General features: G+C 45.2%; 1 protein-coding gene across 1 annotated transcript in view; it reads left to right on the top strand.

Annotated features, from left to right (window-relative positions):
* LOC117680107 (solute carrier organic anion transporter family member 1B3-like) overlaps positions 1-19,204 on the top strand; it is a 43,180-nt gene continuing 23,976 nt past the window's right edge. The window contains exons 1-5 of the mRNA XM_087873013.1: positions 1-496; positions 5,517-5,641; positions 11,086-11,221; positions 15,235-15,376; positions 17,958-18,090. Of these exons, the coding sequence (XP_087729139.1) occupies positions 11,093-11,221; positions 15,235-15,376; positions 17,958-18,090 (404 nt within the window). The 5' untranslated portion in view covers positions 1-496; positions 5,517-5,641; positions 11,086-11,092. The remainder of the gene's footprint in view (positions 497-5,516; positions 5,642-11,085; positions 11,222-15,234; positions 15,377-17,957; positions 18,091-19,204) is intronic.

Below are 19,204 nucleotides of genomic sequence, written 5' to 3'. Positions count from 1 at the left end.
AGAAGAGTGTGTAGCTGCCTTCCCAGCTTTAGCTTATAATTGTTCAGCTAATCCACAGGCAGCGAAACAGCTTCAGAGCTTTAGACTGACAGGAAGAACAAGAAGAACAAGAACAAGAAAAACAAGAAGGAGGAGGAGGAGGAGAGAGAGAGAAAAAGGAAGAAAGCAAAAAAGAGAAAGAGAAAGAAACAGAAGGAAGGAAGAAAAGAAGGAAGGAAGAAAGGAAGGAAGGAAAGAAGGAAGGAAGGAAGGAAGGAAGGAAGGAAGGAAGGAAGGAAGGAAGGAAGGAAGGAAGGAAGAAAGAAAGAAAGAAAGAAAGAAAGAAAGAAAGAAAGAAAGAAAGAAAGGTCTGTTTTCTCCTTTGAGAAATGTCCTGGAATTGATCCCCATTTTTTAAATTAACTCCTGGCAGAGGGAGATGCTTAGAGAAGCCAGCCCTGCCTTTTGCCTCTTGCTAGCTGCAAGATAACAAACTTCCTGCTCTAACCACAAACAGGTAACTTCTCTCTTTTGTCATAACAGGTGCCTGGCCGGTACCTGTTAGATCCTTAACCTTCATTAAAATTTAACCTTCTTCCCTAGTAGATCCCTAAACTAAGCCACTCTGGAGGGGAAAGGGGAAAGGAAGGATACAAGGCTATAAAAATTGCCCAACGCACAACCCCCTTTGTGAATTGAATTCCGGTAACTTCGTCATTTGGGTTCACTGTGCAGATTGGGAAAAAAGGCCCTGGTGTTGTGATCAATTAATTGGGCAATCTAAATAAACATGATGCTATTTGTTTTGAGTCGTGGCACTTTTTTCAATGTCCTCCTGCTTCTGCAGCCGTCCTGCAGATTTTAAATTAGCGATAACACAAGAATTTCAGAAAACCCTGTTCTATTTATTTTTTTTTTAATTTGATTTATATGCCGCCCTTCTCCGGAGACTCAGGGCGGCTTACAATGCGTTAAGCAATAGCCTTCATACTTTTGTATATTTATACAAAGTCAGCTTATTGCCCCCACAAACTGGGTTGTGAAAAGAAAAGCTGTTCCATTGGTTGATTGTTCTCACTGTCAGAAAAATTCTCCTTATTTCTAGGTTGAATCTCTCCTTGTTCAGTTTCCATCCATTATTCCTTCTGGCCTTCAGATGCTTTGGAGAATAGCTTGACCCCCCCTCCTCTCTATGGCAGCCCCTCAAATACTGGAACCCTTCTGTCATGTCTCCCCTGGCCCTTCTCTTCACTAGGCTAGTCATGCCCAGTTTCTGTAACCGTTCTTCATATGTTTTAGTCTCCAGTCCCCTAATCATCCTGGTTGCTCTTCTCTGCACTCTTTCTAGAGTCTCCACATCTTTTACTGGATGCAGTATTCTAGGTCTGGTCCAGGGGTGAAATCCAGCAGGTTCTGACAGGTTCTGGAGAACCGGTAGCGGAAATTTTGAGTAGTTCAGAGAACCGGCAAACACCATCTCTGGCTGGCTCCAGAGTGTGGTGGGAATGGAGATTTTGCAATATCCTCCCCCAGGAGTTGGGAGGGAACGGGGATTTTGCAATATCCTTCCCCTGGAATGGGGTGGGAATGGAGATTTTGCAGTATCCTTCCCCCGTCACACCCACCAAGCCACACGCACCAAGCCATGCCATATCCACCAAGCCACGCCCACAGAACCAGTAGTAAAAAAAATTGGATTTCACCAGTGGTCTGGTCTTACTAAGGCTTTATAGAGTGGTATTATTACCTCCCTTGATCTTGATTGTATTCCTCTGTTAATGCAATTTAGGGTTGCATTGGCTTTTTTGGCTGCCGCTGCACACTGCTGGCTCATAATTTAACTGGTTTTCCACTAAGATTCCAAGATCCCTCTCACAGTTACTGCTATTAAGCCTGGTTTTACCCAGTCTATATGTGTCCTTTTGGTTTTTCTTGCCTAAGACTTTAATTTTCTCTACATTGAATTTCACTGTTTTTTGATACTGTCTCATTACTCAGTGGGAGTAAGCCTCATTTACCAATCACGTTAGATCCTGCATCTGGAAGGTACAAGCAACTTCGTGTCTTTTAATTCACTTCAGCCCAGCAGGGAATCGTAGAACTCTAGTGATGGGAGGGATTTTCGAGATCTTCTAGTCCAGTCTCATGTTCAGGGCAGGAATCTTCATCCCATCCTTGACAAATGGCTTAGATTTAGAAACCTCCACAAAGAGACCTCCATAATTCTAGAAAGCGGGTTTAATAGAGGAGATTCCTGTATTAACTTATTGCAGGAAATTCCTCTTAATTGCAATTTGGGTCTCCTTCTGTAAAGCTTTCACTCATTGGGTCTTGCGCTATTCTACAGAGGCCCAAGCTCCATGATGGTGAACCTATGGCACACGTGCCCAAAGTGGCACATGGAACCATGTCGCCTGGCACACATGGCATTGCCCATTCCTTTTCCGGGTTTCTGGTGCGCATGCGCGCGCAACGATCAGCTGGCCTTTTTGCATGTGGCAGTGCCATTAACTAGAACAACTGGACTTCTGTTTCTTGCGAGAGCATGCGCACTGCCCAGCTGATCATCGCGCGCGCATGTGCGCCAGAAACTCAGAAGAGTAGCTGGCTCAAACTGGAAGTTCAGTAACTGAAAACGGAAGTTCATTTTCGGGCGCGCGCATGCGCCCTCGGCAACTCCTCTTCCGGGTTGTGGCCCAGACACATGCACGTGCTCCCTTTTCAGCACTCAGTGCCAAAAAAGTTCACCATCACTGTCCTAGCTATTGGCTGTGGCTGATTACTGCCAGGTTGGTCAATAATAAAGCACCTTTATCTGTCATCTTACGAGCAATGAGCAGGCCAACCTGACATGTATTACCCAAACCTGGCAGGTTGCAGAGAGGAAGCATTTGCCCTTTCCAAAATGTGCCCGGTGGGTTTTCAGACTACAGGGCAGCGGGGATCGAGTAGCAGTTGTCATCCTGGAGTCTTGGTTGACCTTGAGGTGCCCTTGGTTGTGGTTCAGAGGTGGGTTTCAGCAGGTTCTGACCAGTTCTGGAGAACCGGTAGCGGAAATTTTGAGTAGTTCGGAGAACCGGTAGTAAAAATTCTGACTGGCCCCGCCCCCATCTATTCTCTGCCTCCCAAGTCCCAGCTGATCAGGAGGAAATGGGGATTTCACAGAAACCTTCCCTTGGAGTGGGGTGGGAATGGAGATTTTACAGTATCCTTCCCCTGCCACACCTACCAAGCCACGCCACGCCCACCAAGCCACACCCGCAGAACCAGTTATTTTTAAATTGTTGCTACTATGAATTGTTGCTACTATGAATTGTTGCTACTATGCCAACCTCCCCGCTATGTCACAACTTCCCTGCCTGAGCTGCTGGAGACCATCTCAGGGTTGGCTGTGGAGTTCCCCAGCTTGTGGCCCTGGAGGACTTCAATTTGTCATCCCCTTGGACTATCCTTAGAAGCATCTAGGGAGTTCATAGCTATTATAGTGGTTATGGTCCTATCCCAGATTATTCACAGTCCTGCTTGAAACAGTAGTCACAACACCAAACATGATTTTTTTTTTGGCAGAGCAATGGAAATGTGATCTACAGGGGAAAAAAAATTTTTTGTCCCTTCTATCATGGAGGAACGTGGTGACTCAGTGGTTAGGAAGCTGAGTCTTAGACCATTAAAGGTCTGTAGCTTGGCTGTTTGAGACCCGAGTGCCACGAGACAGAGTAAGCTCCCGTCACTTGTCCCAGCTTCAGCCAAACTAGCAGTTTGACAGCACGTAAATGCAAATAGATGAATAGGTGCCACCTATAAGCATTCAGCATGAAACAGCCTTTCACTGTATGCTCTGTGCTGTGGTATAATGTCATGCTGGCCAGTTGACCAAGGAAATGTCTCCGTCAATGCTGGCTCTTCGGTTTAAGAAACGGAGATGAGCACCATCCTCTAAAGTCAGTCACAACTAGCAGAGTAAAACCTGCAGGGACTCTTTACTTTTTACTTTATCACGGTCAGATCACACCCTGGTACCTTAAGATCAGGGGTGGGCAATTAATTTCCCCAAGAAGCCACATGAGAAACTAGGACTGAAGTGGAAGGCCAACCAATAGGGCTGTGAAGATATGTAGGCATGAACATCCATGCATACATAAATTGGGGGTGGGGGTAGAACAGTGGTCAGGTTCAAAATGAAAGCAATCCACACGGGCTGGACACAGGTAGCCAAAGGACCAGATGTGGCCTGGGGGCCTAAAATGCCCTGGTCTGCTTAAAATTCACCTATGATTCTACAGGGAAGAATGATCTATTTGATCAATCCACCCAGCAACTGATGGATGTGGTGAGGTTCCTCAGGGAATATTCCTTAGGCCAGTGATAGCTAACCTTTTTGCCATCGTGTGCCAAAAGTGGGGGTTGTGCAGGGGGGTCACGTACATGCGTGTCCACACCCATAATTCAATGCCCCCCACGCCCCTCACGTTTTTGGCACGTGAAGGCAAAAATGTTACCGGTGGGCCCGGTAGGTCCGTTTTTCGCCCTCCCCAGGCTCCAGAGCCTTTCTTGGAGCCTGAGGAGGGTGAAAACTGCCTTCTCCACCCCTCCCAGAAGCCCTCCGGAGGCTGGAAATGGCCTGCTTCCCATTTCCGGACTTCTGGTGGGCCCAGAAGGCCCGAAAATCAGCTGGCCGGCACGCGCATGCACGCTGGAGCTGAGCTAGGGCAACGCTCGCGTGCCCACAGATATGGCTTCACGTGCCACCTGTGGCACACATGCCATAGGTTTGCCATCACGGCCTTAGGCTGTCCTAGGCCAGGGGTCTCCAACCTTGTCAACTTTAAGACTTGTGGACTTCAATTCCCAAAATTCCTGAACCATGCTGGCTCTGGAATTCTGGGGGTTGAAGTCCATAGATCCTAAAGTTGCCTTAGTTATCCACCAATCGGCTAGCCTATTCCTATCAAAGAAACCCTACAAGGCATGACGGCCATTTTAGAGCAGGGGTCTCCAATCTTGTCAACTTTAAGACTTGTGGACTTCAACTCCCAGAGTTCCTCAGCCAGCTTTGCTGGCTGAGGAATTCTAGGAGTTAAAGTCCACAAGTCTTAAAGTTGACAAGGTTGGAGACCCCTGCCCTAGACTGTCCTACTAAGGCCTTGGCCTCTGGCTGGAATAGATAGGAAGTAGCAAGAGGCTTGGACAAAATTGTGCCCATGTTCCTGTTTTTCTAGAAATCACTGTAAGACTTTTCTGGGATAGGAGATTTGAATACAAAGGCAAATTCTGCTTGTTTCTTGTATTATTTTTCCATCGTGGATGGATACTTTTTCCCTGGAAGAGATTCGAGCAAAACAACAGCAGAAATCAAAAGAAACAATGAACATTTTTCCCTATTCAAACAAGCCCACTGCTGTTTTCAAAGCAAAGACCCCAACGTGCCAAGATTACATTCAGAACATTTTTGTTTTACAATGTTTATTTTTGAAGAAAGAAAAAACAAAACCCACAAATGTTGTGGAGGGGGGGCTTAAACGTTTTGCTTATTTTAGGAAGCTAAGAAAGTTAATGATTTCCTAAACGGACTTCAGAATCCCCTCACTTGAGGACAGGAATTATTCTTGCAACTTTATGCCCATGATACCATAACTGTTGCAGAACTGGATCCATAACCTAGGTAAGCTGATTTTTACTTCTTCTTGGATATTGTACAATCCGCTGATCACTATTGGCTGCTGCTGAGGAACGTCAATGGATAGGATTTCTACATGCTGACTAAAATAACATGTTGATCCTGGCCTTTATTTCATGGATTGTGTTTATTTTATTTATTTTATTTTATCAGATTTCTATACCGCCCTTCTCCTTTCGGACTCAGGGCGGTGAACAGCCAAAGTAAAAACACTTATACACAAAAGTTAAAATAGATTTAAAATAATTAAATAAATTTGGCCCATAATTTAAAACATTTCAATTTAAAACTGATTTCAAATTTTAAAAACCCATCATAAAATCAGGACAGCCCGACTAAGTGAAAGAAGTAGGTTTTAAGGGCCCGACGAAAAGTCCGGAGGTCTGGGATCACTCGTATCTCTGGGGGTAGATTGTTCCAGAGGGCAGGTGCCACCACAGAGAAGGCTCTCCCCCTGGGAGTCACCGGCTGACATTGTCTGGCCGACGGCACCCTGAGGAGGCCCTCTCTGTGGGAGCGAGCTGGCCGGTGGGAGGCAATTGGTGGCAGAAGACGGTCCCGTAAGTATATTGATTTAATAAGACTGGAGGAGGCTGAAGGCCCTTAAATATTTATTATATTTAATATAATTTATTTCACCTTGGAGAACTCTTTACATCATTTTGATTTACTTCTTTCTCGTTTTTCAACTGCCCCCTGTTCTTGTGCTATAATGGCAATTTCATCCAGAGACCTCCACAGCTTATCCTATTTACAGTATTTGGGCTTTTCCCATGTACTAAAATAAATCCCCCTGTCTTATTTGCTGTGTGCTGAGGATGTCTCCTAATTTCCCAGGTAAACGGGAACATGTTCTTGGAAAGACATCTTGAAAGAAAAGAGAAGTGCCATTTTTGATCATGCGATCATTTTGCTTATTACTTGAATCAGTTACAGCCAACCTTGCTAATGTGGAACATTTCAGCGACCCAAACAATTTATTTATTTATTTATTTATTTATTTATTTATTTATTTATTTATTTATTTATTTATTTATTTATTTATTTATTGGTTCGATTTATATGCCACCCTTTTCCGGAGACTCAGGGCGGCTTACAATGCATTAAGCAATAGCCTTCATACTTTTGTATATACCTGCTTAGTAGGGCTTTCGGCCCACCCCAAGCGGTGTTCTTTTTTATACAAAGTCAGCTTATTGCCCCCACAAACCAGGTCCTCATTTTACCTACCTTCAAAAGGATGGAAGGCTGAGTCAACCTTGAGCCTGGTAAGATTTGAACTTGCAGTAATTGCAGGCAGCTGGTGTTATCTTAACAGTGCTTTAGTCTGCTGTGCCACCAAGGCTCTTTTGATACTCCATCTGAAGTACTAGTATAATGCTGAACTTCTCAAGAATGTTGGGAAATAATCGTGAAGAACAACTAGATCAGGGGTGAAATGCTCCCGGTTCGGACCGGATCACCCGATCCAGTAGCGATGTCGGCAGGTGTTTCGGAGAACCGGTAGCAAAAATCCCTGGCCCCCCCCACCGCCCATGTCCAGCTGAACTGCATGATCATCGGAGGCTTTTTTTTTTACTTTTAAAAGTGTTTTTTTTAAACAATTCTTTCTTTTAAAAGAAAAAAAAAGCCTCTGACGATCAGGCAACTCAGCTGGGATCGTCAGAGGCTATTAAAAGCATTTTTTCCTGCAATCTCTTCGGCCGAAGAGCTTGTAGAAAAAATGCTTTTAAAAGGAAAAAAAAAGCCTCTGACGATCACAGCTGAGCACAGCGCGATCGTCAGTGGCTTTTTCTTTACTTTTAAAAGCAATGCTTTTAAAAGAAAAAAAAAGATTGTGCGCCACAGCTGATCACCCCCCTCACGCGCTGTTCTACTTACCGCATGCCTCCTTTTGGCGCATTTGGTGTGTGGCGCGCACTGTGAATGCACAGTCAGCGAACCGGTAGTAAACCGGTTCAGATTTCACCACTGATCTAGAACTTGAAATGGCTGGCTGGGGAATTCTGGGCGTTCAAGTCCACAAGTCTTGAAGTGGCCCAGTTTTGGACACCCCTGCCCTAAGGCTTTATAAATAACATTAATGCCTAACTTATAAAGCAGTGATGGCTAACCTCTTTGCCATCGCGTGCCAAAAGCAGGGGGAGCATGGGAGGGTCATGTGCGCATGTGCCCATACCCATAATTCAATGCACCCCGCGCATGCGCACGCTCCCCCCACTTTTGGCACATGATGGCACAGTGGACGCGGTGGGCCTGTTTTTCACCCTCCCCAGGCTCCAGAGTCTTTCTTGGAGTCTGGGGAGGGTGAAAACAGGCTTCCCCACCCCTCTAGAGGCCCTCTGGAGGCCAGAAAAGGCCCGTTTGCCTACTTCCAGTGGGCCCGGAAGGCCCGAAAATCAGATGCGCGCACTGAAGCTGAGCTGGGCAACGCTCGCGTGCCCACTGATATGGCTCCGCGTGCCACCTGTGGCACGCATGCCATAGGTTTGCCATCACGGTTATAAAGTAACCAGCTCTTTCAAAGCCAGACTTTCTCATTACTTCGTTGTATAAGTAATCCTTGACTTACATCCATTTGTTCAGTAACCGTTTGAAATTACGATGGTGCTGAACAAAGAGACTTATGGGGTGGGATTCAAACGTTTTAGCAATCAGTTCTCTGCCTGGTTGCTGGGTGGGTGTGGCCATGGTGGGCGTGGCCTACTCAGCCTCCTATACCATGGTGGGGGCTATTTTCGCCCTCCCCAAACTCCAGAGGTGAAAATGGCCTCCCCTGGGCTCCGGAGGCCCTCTAGAGACCGGAAATGGGCCCATTTCCAGACTTCTGGAACTTCCGGGAGGCCTGTTTTTCACCCTCCCAGAGCTCCGCATGGGTGCTGCACTTACCTGGCACCCAAAACAGGCCGCGTGGAGACTCCTGGGAGGGGAGGGGTGGGGTGGGCGGGGCCAGTCAGTCCTTGCAATTACCGGTTAGGCAAACCAGATGTAAAATTAGCATCCGATTCGCCCGAACCGATCCAAACCGGCTGAATCCCACCCCTGCCTGTACCCAAACTTACAACTGGTGCCACTGGCCCCATAGTCACATAATCACAATTTAGGTGTTTGGCAACCCACTCAACTTTATGATTGACCGCAGGGACACTGAAATGATCCCCACCTGCCTATCTTTCCCCCACACCCTGCCTCACTGAGTCCCTTGTCTCTACTTCCTGGGTCCCCACAGCCCTTGGGTCATATGCGGTCCTCCTCCCCATCCCATCATGCTTTGCTCTCCTTCCCTACTTCCCCCTTTAACTTGTTATGTTTATTGGAGGTGGTGACCTTTTGAGAGCTGTATGCAACGAAATTTCATTTTAATGTATGCCGATTACTGTACATTCAAAGTGACAATAAAGTTATTCTAAGTCTAATTCTAAGTCAAAGATTGCCTTTCTGAAAGAGAATCAGCCAATATGCCTTGCAGACTTGCTATACAAAAGGCATCTTGTGCCATCCCACAAGTGGGCGCCATTTCGGAAGCCGCCACAGTTCTCATAAACTAAGAATTGCAGCCGGTCCCAAAATGGTGTCAGTTTCCGGGATAGCAGGAAGTGACTTCTGTATAGGTAGGCCACATGGTACTTTGGCTAATTCTCTTTAACAGGGGTCTCCAAACTTGGCAACTTTAAGACGTGTGGACTTCAACTCCCAGAATCCCCCAGCCAACATGGCTAGCTCAGGAATTCTGGGAGTTGAAGTCTTCAGGTCATAAAGGAGCCATAGTTCCCTACCTCTGCTCTAGATGGTCTTAAAAAGGTGGAAATTTTACATGTGTCTTTGCTGCCATCTGCTGGTCATCTAGATGTTTCTAGTACAGGTCTAGTATCCCTAAAATGGCCACAAAAATTGTCATTTTTGGGAGGATAGGCATAATGCTCTGCCTACATCTATCATGTTGTAAGAACTAAAAGGTTCAAATCAATCTCTCATTATGTAGTATGAGGACACCTCTCGCACTGTGGATAGTAGAATGTAGAATAGTAAAGACACATGGGAAATGTCTTATGAAACAACCATGACCTAATCACTGACAAATCTCCATAGACATTTGTCTTATCTATATATATATATAAAACCGAAAACCACTCACACCATAATCACGAAATCTCCAGAACCATAAAGCCTACAAATTTGAAAATTGCCACGTATGTTCCCCTTGGCTTCTAGGTGCTCACTAAGAAAGGATTTTTAGAAATGACCATCAGAGCATTAGTATTTCCTATTTTATGATTAACACGCTCTGATGCTAAGGAGTTCTACTCCCCCTCCACACCTGAAAAGAAATCTGTTCTAAATGCAAAACACAAGCAGAGGAGAGGAGTTTCACTTTCAGTTTTACTTTCACATCAGCAACCAGGGGATAGGATAGGGGAGGCTTCTGTGGGGCAAGCCTGAGGGAGAGAAGGGGATAGGATAGGAGAGGATTCTGTGGGGCAAAGCTGAGGGAGAGAAGGGGATAGGATAGGGGAGGCTTCTGTGGGGCAAGGCTGAGGGAGAGAAGGGGATAGGATGGGGAGGCTTCTGTGGGGCAAGGCTGAGGGAGAGGGGATAGGATAGAAGAGGCTTCTGTGGGGCAAAGCTGAGGGAGAGAAGGGGATAGGATAGGGGAGGCTTCTGTGGGGCAAGGCTGAGGGGGAGAAGGGGAAAGGATAGGGAGGCTTCTGTGGGGCAAGGCTGAGGGGGAGAAGGGGATAGGATGGGGAGGCTTCTGTGGGGCAAGGCTGAGGGAGAGAAGGGGAAAGGATAGGGAGGCTTCTGTGGGGCAAGGCTGAGGGGGAGAAGGGGATAGGATGGGGAGGCTTCTGTGGGGCAAGGCTGAGGGAGAGAAGGGGAAAGGATAGGGAGGCTTCTGTGGGGCAAGGCTGAGGGGGAGAAGGGGATAGGATGGGGAGGCTTCTGTGGGGCAAGGCTGAGGGAGAGAAGGGGGTAGGATAGGGGAGGCTTCTGTGGGGCAAGGCTGAGGGAGAGAAGGGGATAGGATAGGATAGGATAGGGGAGGCTTCTGTGGGGCAAGGCTGAGGGAGAGAAGGGGAAAGGATAGGGAGGCTTCTGTGGGGCAAGGCTGAGGGGGAGAAGGGGATAGGATGGGGAGGCTTCTGTGGGGCAAGGCTGAGGGAGAGAAGGGGGTAGGATAGGGGAGGCTTCTGTGGGGCAAGGCTGAGGGAGAGAAGGGGATAGGATAGGATAGGATAGGATAGGATAGGCTTCTGTGGGGCAAGGCTGAGGGAGAGAAGGGGAGAGGAGCGGCCGATCGTAACTATTCATTAATTTTCAACCTGTAAGTGTTGATTTATCAAGCCCAATCACATAGTTTTGTAGCGAAGGATGGGTATCCAGCTAGTGAAACAATAACCTGAGAATGTTATTTCTATCTTCCATCCAAGATACCTAATGATGACACAGCCGGATATTGACCCCATGAACAAATCAGCCATGGAAATAAACACCAAACCACCAGAGGAGACAACTACCAAAGAACTACCATTAAAGCAAAAAACAACCGGCTGTCAAGGAATCAAGGTTTAATAACTTATTATTATTCTTTTTTTAAAAATTGAAAATGTATTAAATTTTGCAACAGTGAGGCTTTCCAGATAAAGACATGGTATTTCCAGGCCTGGCATCGGGTGATCGTCCCTCTGCCATCAGAGGTTTGAGACTGCAGGCTGTTTCAAAAGATCTTTGTGTGAATGGCATTGGAAGCGTAACTGGAGAAATGTCATTTCAAAGTAGTTGGGTGCTCCTGAATGGATCTTCTGGCAATCTGGTTTAAAAACACACAACCACCCTTCTCATGCAACTTCTTTTTTTTTTTATAAAAGTTTTTTTTTTTTTTTTAGACAAACAAACATTTAATACATCAGTCATTCCTTCCATGTGACATCTCGGTGTTATCTCCCAAGATTCTTCTTTTTGTGTTTCTTCTGTCTTCATTCTCGCCCAGTCCATTACAGCAATTCATCACTAACACAATATTCTAGTCATAACATTTTTTATACATAACTATAAATTTAATTATTTGTATCTCTTTTCTAACCAATGGTAGAAATGATTCCATATTTTAAAATATTCTGACTCTTCTCGTTCTTTAATCATCAAAGTCCATCTGTTCATTTCTGCACAATCTAGAATTTTTTTTTTAATTACTTCTCCTTCCAAAGGAGTTTTCTCTGCTTTCCAATTTTGTGCATAAACAATCCTTGCAGCTATTATTACATGTCTAATCAAATAAATATTTTCTTTACTAATTTTTTTCTGGGAGGATACCCAATAGGAACAGCTCTGGTTTAAATTCAATACGTTGCTGTGTCATTTCTTCCAGCCATGTCTTAATTTTATTCCAATAGTTTTTAGCTTCTGAACATGTCCACCACATATGGTAATAAGACCTTGGTAACTGGTGACATTTCCAACATTTGGCTGATTTATCTTTAAACATTTTTGCCATTTTCTCAGATGGCATGTGCCATCTATAAAACATTTTATATTGATTTTCCTTATATGCAGTGGACATTGTTAATTTATCATTCCTTTCCCATAATTGTTGCCATTTTTCTAGATCAATTGAATATCCAGAATTCTTTGCCCAAGCTATCATTGTTTCCCTTCTCAAGCAACTTCTTGAGCACTTGTGACTGGTATGAGTTGTTGAAAGGAAAGATTCAACCTAGACATAAGGAGGAATTTTCTGACAGTGAGAGCAATCCATCAATGGAACAGAAATTGCCTTCAGAAGTTGTGGGAGCTTCATCACTGGAGGCTTTCAAGAAGAGACTAGACTGCCATTTGTCAGAAATGGTGTAGGGTCTCCTGCTTGGGCGGGGGGGTTGGACTAGATGACCTAAAAGGTCCCTTCCAACTCTGGTAATCTGTATCTAAAGCAGGGGTGGGTTCTACTTATCTTTACTACCGGTTCGCAAAGGGACCGCACGTTTGCGTGCTTCTGCACATGCGCAGAAGCTGCGCATGCGCAGATCACCCATGATGACATCGTGGTGGGTGGGCGGAGCCTCCCGCTGGTTTTACTACCAGTTCTATTGAACCGGACCGAATCGGGAGCAACCCACTACTGATCTAAAGCTATTCTGATTTGGGAGAAACAAAGACAAGATCTTTCAGTCTTAAACTGGAACAGTGCAATCCTCTGGAAAGAGGTGTCAAACTCGTGGCCTGCGGGCCAGATGCGTCCCCGGTTTAGGGAAGGGGAAAAAAGTTGCGATACATGACATGATGACAACATGTCGTTGCGAGTTTGACACCCCTGCCCTGGAAGATTTCATTGTTCTTTCTTTCTAGGAGGTGGGATCAATTCATGGGTCAAGAAAACTGACATTTCCATCACTGCATCGGGGGAATTGATCTGAATATTCCACCAAATTCTCTCTTCAAGATACGTTAGAATGAAAGCATATCTTTCGACATTTTCCAGTCCCCTTCAGCAAACCAATCCATCTGCTAGCTAGTAGATAAACAAGAACTGGACAAAACCCTGACCTTTGATTACCATGTGCCGCATAGCCATAAACATCCCAAAGTTCAATCTGGGATCTTTTTTGTCAACTCACCTGTAATCATTTTATACCAATGATTGTAGCTTTTAGCTTATTTAATCAAGGGAAAAGACAATGTTGACAAACCGGATAATAGTTAAGCAATTATCAGCCAGTTTTTTTTTTTGGGGGGGGGGGAGGAAGGAAGGAAGGAAGGGAGGGAGGGAGGAAGGAAGGAGGGAAGGAAGGAAGAGAAAGGAAGGAAGAGAAAGAGAGGAAGGAAGGAAGGAAGGAAGGAAGGAAGGAAGGAAGAAAGAAAGAAAGAAAGAAAGAAAGAAAGAAAGAAAGAAAGAAAGAAAGAGAAATGGAGGAAGGGAGGGAAGGTGGGAGGGAGGGAAGGAAGGAGAGTGGGTGGGAGGGAAGGAGAGAGGGAGGACAGAAGGAGAGAAAGGCAAAGAGGAAGAGAGGAAGAAAAGAGAGGGAAATGGAAAGGAAGGAAGGAAGGAAGGAAGGAAGAAAGGAAGGAAGAAAGGAAGGAAGGAAGGAAGGAAGGAAGGAAGGAAGGAAGGAAGGAAGGAAGAAAGAGAGAGAGAGTAATGGAGGGAGAGAAGGTGGGAGGGAGGGAAGGAAGGAGGGTGGGTGGGAGGGAAGGAGAGAGGGAGGACAGAAGGAGAGAAAGGCAGGGAGGAAGAGAGGAAGAAAAGAGAGAGAAATGGAAGGAAGGAAGGAAGGAAGAGAAAGAAAGAGGAAGGAAGGAAGGAAGGAAGGAAGGAAGGAAGGAAGGAAGGAAGGAAGGAAGAAAGAAAGAAAGAAAGAAAGAAAGAAAGAAAGAAAGAAAGAAAGAGTAACGGAGGGAGGGAAGGTGGGAGGAAGGGAAGGAAGGAGGGTGGGTGGGAGTGTTGAGGGTAAAACTGCCCTCTCCAAAGTGGTGCAACGGACCAGACAGCGAATAGATACGTTGCTTAGCAAAACACACAGATACTCACAGACTCTGAATGTTGGTAGAAAAATAAACAGTCTTTACTTGTAGTAAAGCAAACAAACTTGGCTTCTCAAAACAAAGATAACACTTCTTCAAATAATCACGGTTTAACACAAAACATAGTTTGCTTACAATTCCAGTTCTCTTCAGTAACACAGACAAAGTTCCTTTCGGCAGTTCAACCTTCTAATAGCAGGAGCAGCAGTGAATGAACTTCCTGCCTTCTTTTTATGTCTGCCAATTAGTCATCTTTGTAGCAGTTAAAGTTACATAGTTTTCTATATATTATCTACCCAACCGTAGGATAAGCATCCAACAGGGAGGGAAGGAGAGAGGGTGGACAGAAGGAGAGAAAGGCAGGGAGGAAGAGAGGAAGAAAAGAGAGAGAAAAGGAAGGAGGGAAGGAAGGAAGGAAGGAAGGAAGGAAGGAAGGAAGGAAGGAAGGAAGGAAGAAAAAGTAATGGAGGGAGGGAAGGAAGGAGGGTGGGTGGGAGGGAAGGACAGAAGGAGGACGGAAGGAGAGAAAGGCAGGGAGGAAGAGAGGAAGAAAAAAGAGAGAAATGGGAGGAGGGAAGGAAGGAAGGACTTAGTCTTCGTTGGTTTGTCGTTTGGTTTTACTATTTTGTTGTTGTTTGTCAGTGTGTTTATTGTGGGTTTATGTTATTTCTGTTGGATGTTGTTGCTTTCCTAAGCCACGTCTCTACTGATTCACTTTACAACTGTGGCAAGAAAGGTTGTAAAGTGGGGCAAAACTTCACTTATCATATGTCTCGCTTAGCAACAGAAGTGTTGGGTTCAGTCGTGGTCATAAGCCGAGGACTACCTATATACAATTTTAAAATAACCTTTTGCCATTGAAAAGTGGCTAAAACCATTGATCTCCTAGCTTTCTCTTTTTTTGGTGGTGGGATGGGATAGAGAGGAAATCCAGACTTATTCTTGGAAAGATTGTGAATTCTTTAAGGGCTGGGAACATTAGTCTCATTTTTCTAGAGAAAACTAGAGTTCTCATTTTTTTCTGTCTTTCTCCTGCCCTCTCGCTCAATCCCATCTTTTCTCAGGTTTTCCTTGCTGCCCTGGCATTTTCATATTTTAGTAAAGTATATGCTGGGGCCATGATGAAAAGTTCCATCACACAACTGGAAAGGAGATTTGGCATTCCTTCTTCAACAGCTGGCTTCATCGACGGAGGCTTTGAAATGGGTAGGTGGAACCCAAAACCAGGAAGACAATGGGAGGGTTTGAGGCCATAGGTATTATATTATTGACCACTGTTTTCTGGTTTGGGAGAAAAGGGTTCAAATTTGATTGGTATCCAGAAGCCCAAAAACTGCCTTGGTCTTAATTCCTCTGACAGCTGGAATTAAACATCGTTCAGCAATTGTCATACCCTAATTTATTTATTTAGAATATAAATTTAGTGTACTTAGCGTATAAATCAGAGGTGGGTTTCAGCAGGTTCTGACCAGTTCTGGAGAACCGGTAGCGGAAATTTTGAGTCGTTCGGAGAACCGGTAGTAAAAATTCTGACTGGCCCCGCCCCCATCTATTGTCTGCCTCCCAAGTCCCAGCTGATCGGGAGGGAATGGAGATTTTATGGTATCCTTCCCCTGGAGTGGGCTGGGAATGAAGATTTTACAGTATCCTTCCCCTGCCATGCCCACCAAGCCACGCCCACCAAACCATGCCATGCCACACCAACCAAGCCACACCCACAGAACCGGTAGTAGAAAATGTTGAAACCCACCACTGGTATAAATGTATAACTTTAGCATGGGGTCTTGGAAAGACCACACTTGGAATATTGCATTCCAGTTTTGCTAGCCACAATATATATATATATAAAAAGACATTGAGACTCTAGAAAGAGTGCAGAGAAGAACAACAAAGATGATTTAGTGGGCTGAAAGTTAAAAAAATATGAAGAACGGTTGCAGGAACTGGGTATGTCTAGTCTAATGAAAAGAAGGACTAGGGGTGACATGATAGCAATGTTCCACTATCTGAGGGGCTGCCACAAAGAAGAGGGAGTCAAGCTCTTCTCCAAAGCACCTGAAGGCAGAACAAGATGGAAACTAATCAAGGAGAGAACCAACCTTGAGGAGCACCCGGAGGCTCCAACTGGCGCAGAGTGCGGCCGCGCGGGTGGTAATGGGAGCAACATGGCGCTTCCATGTGACACCTCTCCTGCGCGAGCTGCACTGGCTCCCGGTGGTCTTCCGGGTGCACTTTAAGGTTTTGGTCACCACCTTTAGAGCACTCCATGGCTTAGGACCTGGTTGTTTACGGGACCGCCTACTACCACAAGCAGCCTCCCACTGGCCAGTACGCTCTCATAGAGAGGGGCTCCTCCGGGTGCAGTCAGCCAAACAATGTCGACTGGCGGTCCCCAGGGGGAGGGCCTTCTCTGTGGAGGCACCCACTATCTGGAACGAGCTCCCCCCGGAGATACGGAGGATCCCGGATCTACGCACTTTCCGCCATGCTCTTAAGACTCTTCTATTCCAGCAAGCCGGCCTGGCCTAATTTTTCCCCCTGTTTTAAAATTCTTTTAAATCAAAATTTTAATCTGTTTTAAATTATTGGGATTTTTTAATTGTCTCCGGCTAAATTATTTAATCTGGTTTTAATTATGTCTTTTAACTTTTGTATCTATGTATTTTATTTTGTGCCTTGAGTCCTTTGGGAGTAGGGCGGTATATAAATCTAATAAAACAAAACAAACAAACAAAGGAGAAATGGCCTAATAGTAAGAAGAGTTAACCAGTGGAACGACTTGCCTCCAGAAGTTTTTGGTGCTCCACTACTGGAGGTTTTTAAGAAGAGATTGGACAACCATTTGCCTGAAGTGGTACAGGCTCTCTTGTTTGAGCAGGGGGTTGGACTAGAACAGGGGTCACCAACCTTGGCAGCTTTAAGACTTGTGGATTTCAGCTCCCAGAATTCCTCAGCCAGTTTTGCTTTGCTGGCTGAGGAATTCTGGGAGTTGAAGTCCACAAGTGTTAAAGTTGCCAAGGTTGGAGATCCCTGGACTAGACCTCCAAGATCCCTTCCAACTCTGTTATTCTGTTGTTCTGTATGGCATCATGGCCTAACGGAGACCTTCTATCTTTTTTTTTTTTTTTGAAAAAAACTTTATTGAGTTTAAAAAAACATAAGTATATTGACATTTTTATTAATATCAGATGTGCAGTGTTTTTGACTATATACAAAAAGTATTTCTGGTGATATTTCAAGTTACATTTTACCTTTATTTAACACACCTTTTTCTCCTTCTTTCATTTTATCATGCATCCATTTATACCACCTTTCCCACTCAGTATAATAATCTGACTTCTCATCATCATTTATTTCATATGTTAGTTTAGTCATCTCTGCGCACTCCAATATTTTCCTTATTATAAGCTCTTCTGGTGGTTGGGTTTTGTCTTTCCAATATTGTGCATAAGCCAGTCTGGCGGCTGTAATTATATGGATCATTAAGTGAATCCTTTCCTTTCCGTATGGCTTCTTTACTATTCCCAGGAGAAATATTTCCGGTGTTAATTCAATATCTTCCCCAATTATTTCTTGTAACCATCTCCTGATCTTACTCCAATATCCTTTCGCTTCCGGGCATGTCCACCACATGTGAAAGAAGGTGCCTTGACCATGGCCACGTTTCCAACAGTTGGGATGTATATTGGGATATATCTTTGCTAGCCTGGCCGGGGCTAGATACCATCTATGGAGCATCTTGTAGTGGTTTTCCTTGTATCGGAGACCTTCTATCTTATCTTCCCAGGAAATTTGTTGGTGATTGCATTTGTGAGTTACTTCGGGGCAAAATTTCATCGGCCAAAGATCATCGCCTTTGGTTGTTTTATCATGTCTTTGGGGAGCTTTTTGATGGTATTGCCTCATTTCTTCATGGGATAGTAAGTATGAGAGTGAGAAAAAGAGATATTTTTCATCTCGTTTCGTAGAAGAACTTTATTGTAAAAGGTTCATAAAATATCGATGCGGAACCCATAAGAGACTCTACCAGATATGTGAGTGAATCATTTAGATTTGTCTCATCTAGGGGTGTTCGGAAAGGACCTACGTCCGTTTTGTAAGTCATAGAGAAGTAGGAAACCCATATTGTACAAACAATGGAATGGGTGGGGGGTTTCGTATAGTATTCCTGCCTCTAAATACAAGTTGAAAAAATAGAATTACTATGCTTGAGCATAGATATCTAACAGAAATGGTTAGGAATAATGCTGGAGGGTTATGATAAAGGGACCACATATTTAGTTTTGCATGTATTGACAGCAGCAAGGATCATATTTGCAAAATACTGGAAAAATGAGCATACTCCACCAGATGAGGATATAATTCAAAAAATGCTAGACCTGTGATGGTGAACCTATGGCACGTGTGCCACAGGTGGCACGCATAGCCATATTGGTGGGCATGCAAGCTCAGGTCCGGCGCGTGCCAACTGATTTTTGGGCCTTCTGGGCCCACCAGAAGTAGGGAAACAGGCTGTTTCCTGCCTCCGGTGGGCCTCAGGGGTTGGTGGGGAAGGCCCGTTTTTCTCTCTCGCCAGGCTCCAGAGCCTTTCTAAGAGTCTGGAAGGACTAAAATGGCCTTCCCCACCCTCCCGGAGGCCCTCTGGAGGCCGGAAATGGCCCATTTGCCAACTTCTGGTGAGATCGGAAGTTGGCAAATGGGCAGTTTCCAGCCTCTGGAGGGCCTCTGGGAGGGTGGGGAAGGCTGTTTTTGCCCTCCCCAGACTCCTAGAAAGGCTTTGGAGCCTGGTGTGAGAGAAAAATGGGCCTACCGGGCCATCATGTGCCAGGAGCGGGGTGGGGCGCATGCATGGGTGGGAGTAGGGTGCATAGAATTATAGGTGGGGGCACGTACATGCGTAACCCCCCCCCCGGTCCTGGCATGCGATGGCAAAAAGGCTAGCCATCACTGTGCTAGACTGTGCTGAGATGGACAGACTGACTTTAAAAATAAAAGACAAGGATGACACAGAATATTACTTGATATGGAATAGAT

Source organism: Pantherophis guttatus, chromosome 7 (assembly GCF_059756535.1).
Source record: "Pantherophis guttatus breed Tessera chromosome 7, ASM5975653v1, whole genome shotgun sequence".
Taxonomy (NCBI): Eukaryota; Metazoa; Chordata; class Lepidosauria; order Squamata; family Colubridae; genus Pantherophis; species Pantherophis guttatus.
This window is presented reverse-complemented; position numbering and strand designations above follow the sequence as displayed.